General features: G+C 54.8%; 1 protein-coding gene across 1 annotated transcript; it reads right to left on the bottom strand.

Annotated features, from left to right (window-relative positions):
• Positions 1-1353: 1353 nt before the first annotated feature.
• On the bottom strand, positions 1354-2820 carry FAM187A (family with sequence similarity 187 member A). The gene has a single exon (XM_024202137.1). It carries the CDS (start codon positions 2699-2701, stop codon positions 1457-1459), a length of 1245 nt encoding a protein of 414 aa, XP_024057905.1. The 5' UTR covers positions 2702-2820; the 3' UTR covers positions 1354-1456.

The following is a 2820-nucleotide window of genomic DNA, read 5'->3' as shown; positions in this document are numbered from 1 at the left end:
TTACCTAGGGAGGTGGTGGAATCTCCTTCCTTAAAGGTTTTTAAGGTCAGGCTTGACAAAGCCCTGGCTGGGATGATTTCGCTGGGGATTGGGCCTGCTATGAGCAAGGGGTTGGACTAGATACCTCCTGAGGTCCCTTCCAACCCTGTTATTCTATGATTCTATGAATGGGGGCAGCGTTCCAAAGAGCTCAGTTCCCCTTTAGTTGCCAAGATAAATGGTTGGACTTTCAGAAGAGCCCAGCACATTGTGGCGCATGTTGGCTGCTGAGCCCTTGAAAAGCTGGCCCCTTGTGCCTCAGTTTCCCACCTGTACAATGGGGATAATAGTATGGTACTTAACCACCTTCGTGCAGGGCTTTGAGACCCTTGGCTAGAAAAAATAAAGCCTTGTCGACATTACCACTGATAGGGCCGGATTAACCTTTTGTGGGCCCGGCGCTAAACATATTTGTGGGGCTCCTGGGGGCAATGGGGTACTGAAACGCTGCAGGGAGGTTGGTCCCCAGAGCGAGGGGCTGGCCGGTGGCAATGGGGCATGGCATGGCATGGCGGGGACGGCCCCGCTCTGCTCAGCCCCACACTTTCCCTCTCCCCCCAACTGGCTGAGACTAGCCAGGCTTCTGCACCAGTCCTAGGCGGCTCAGCTTCGAGGAGACAGGTGGGGCCCCACAGGTGGTGGGAAGCAGAGATTGCCCGGAGCTGGAGGTGTGCTGGGGTCTGGCCTGGGGGCAGAGAGGAGCTGGTGGGTGGGGCCAGCTGGCCGAGAGGAGCAAGTGGTGGGCGGGGGGAGTCAGCGGGCTGGCAGGTCTCGGGGCGCAGTGCAAGTGGAGCAGGCTAGGGCCCCTTCTGAGCATGGGCCCGGCTCTGTAAACCCAGTACTGGCCACTTACTTTGGTATCACTTATGTTGCTCAGGGGTGTGAATAAGCCGCCCCCCAAGCCACGTAAGTTACAACAACCTAAGCACCAGTGTGGACAGCGCTTCTCCCACTGACATAGCTACCGCTTTCGGCGAAGTTATGCTGATGGGAGAGCTCTCTCCCATCGGCATAGAGCATCTTCACCAGACATGCCACAGCGGTGCAGCTGTGCTGATGTAGCGCTTCTAGTGTAGACTAGCCTAAGGAAGTGCAAAATATTAGTATTATTTTACTGAGTGACTTGCCCAAAGCCACACAGCAGGTCAGTGGCACAGCCAGGAACAGACCCCAGAAGTCCTGGTTCCCAGACTCTGTCCCTAACAAGCTGAAGGCAGTTCTCATTATGGTTCAGTTCTCTCTTTCTCCATGATGAAAGGAAATTAATGAGCATGTACTGGTAGCATTTTGCTTGCATTTATTGCTAATGTGCATTAGGAAAATTCCCAATAGCCCAAGCGAAAATGTTCCAAGACGTAATCACGAACGAACAAGAGAAATAATTTCCCTGGCCTGCAGCCAGCGCTCGTCAGTGAGGCTACTCCATGGGAGTGCATCTGAACACGTAACAGCAGCAGCGGCTGACGTGGATGCCGATGAACACCATGGTGATGAGGACATAGCTTGTGAGGATGGCCTTGATGGCATACCTCGTCTCGGGGTCATCGAGGGTACGCTTGCGGTGACCTCGGAACCCCACGGAGAGCCGGAAGCCAGCAACCATTTGCCCCTCACGCCAGCAGTAGTAAGTGCCCCTGTCGTCCAGCTGGGTAAATCGAATGTGCAGGTGGTTCCCATGGTCAATGAAGACCCGCATGCTTTTGTTGACCCCAGTGAGGAAGCTGGTGCGGTACAATCGAGTCGAATCTTTGTCCCATGCCACTGCATGCTCTGGCCTGGCCCCGGGGCAGGCAATTATCAGACCGCTGCCAAGGAGTTGCTTGTGGAACTGAATGGGGACTTTGGGCAGCCAGGGTTTCTGGCCAATCTTTGCAATGAGATTGGAGATGGACAGCACTCCTTCCTCGGGGCCTTTTGTCTTTACACAGGGCGTCAGGCAGCTTCGGATGACAACCTCGGGCTTCCTGCGCTGGATGGTGCCCTGGAAGCGCCCGGGGACAGATCTTGAGCCACAGGACACCACGTCTGTCGGGACTGTGCGGTACCTGGGGTAGAGGTAGGCACTCTTCACGTAGCAGAGGCCAATTCTCCGTTGCTCACCTCTCACCCCACAGCGGTCACACTTGGTCCAGTCCCAGAAGGTGGTGAACACGCTGAAATGCTCTTCTGTATGATCCTTCTGTGGGTGCTGGCTCCTGTCCTCAAAGGCCACGGTGATGGCCTTGGAGGGCTGCACGTCCACATCATAGCCATAGAAGAAGTCCCCTGCCTTGGTACCACAGAGATAGTGGCCTGAATCCTCCACCTGGGCCTGGAAGACGATGAGACTGAACATCCTAATGCTGAAGCGCTTCAGCATGTCGCTGCCCACGCGGATGTGGCCCGTGTCCAAGAACATGGTTCCATCGAAGTCTGTTAAGACCTTGGTCTGCCGGCTGCCCATGCTCTTCTGAAAGTACCACACGACGGAGGTGACCTCCTCTGGCTTGCACTTACAAGGGAGCTCAAAACTCATGTCAGCCAAGTAGGCAGCATTGTCAAACATCAGGAAGGCCGGGCAGGGTGTTTTCTTGAATACATCTTCCTTCTCCATGATGGCAAAGGCATGGAGAACATCTGCCATCCCAAGGAGAACGGCAATTCCAACCAGCCTCATCTCCATTAGCCAGTCTAGATCCTCAGTCAAGCAGTGCAATTAAATGGCATCAAACCATCCCAAGATCCTTACTGATCCTCTGGTCACTAAGGTTAACAGCCAGAGAACAGTGCTGGGGCAAAGAT

The sequence above is a fragment of the Terrapene carolina genome, unplaced genomic scaffold, assembly GCF_002925995.2.
Source record: "Terrapene carolina triunguis isolate 2854851 unplaced genomic scaffold, T_m_triunguis-2.0 Scaffold495, whole genome shotgun sequence".
In the NCBI taxonomy this organism is placed as follows: domain Eukaryota; kingdom Metazoa; phylum Chordata; order Testudines; family Emydidae; genus Terrapene; species Terrapene triunguis.
The sequence above is the reverse complement of the archived record's forward strand: the minus strand, read 5'-3'. Positions and strand labels throughout refer to the sequence as shown.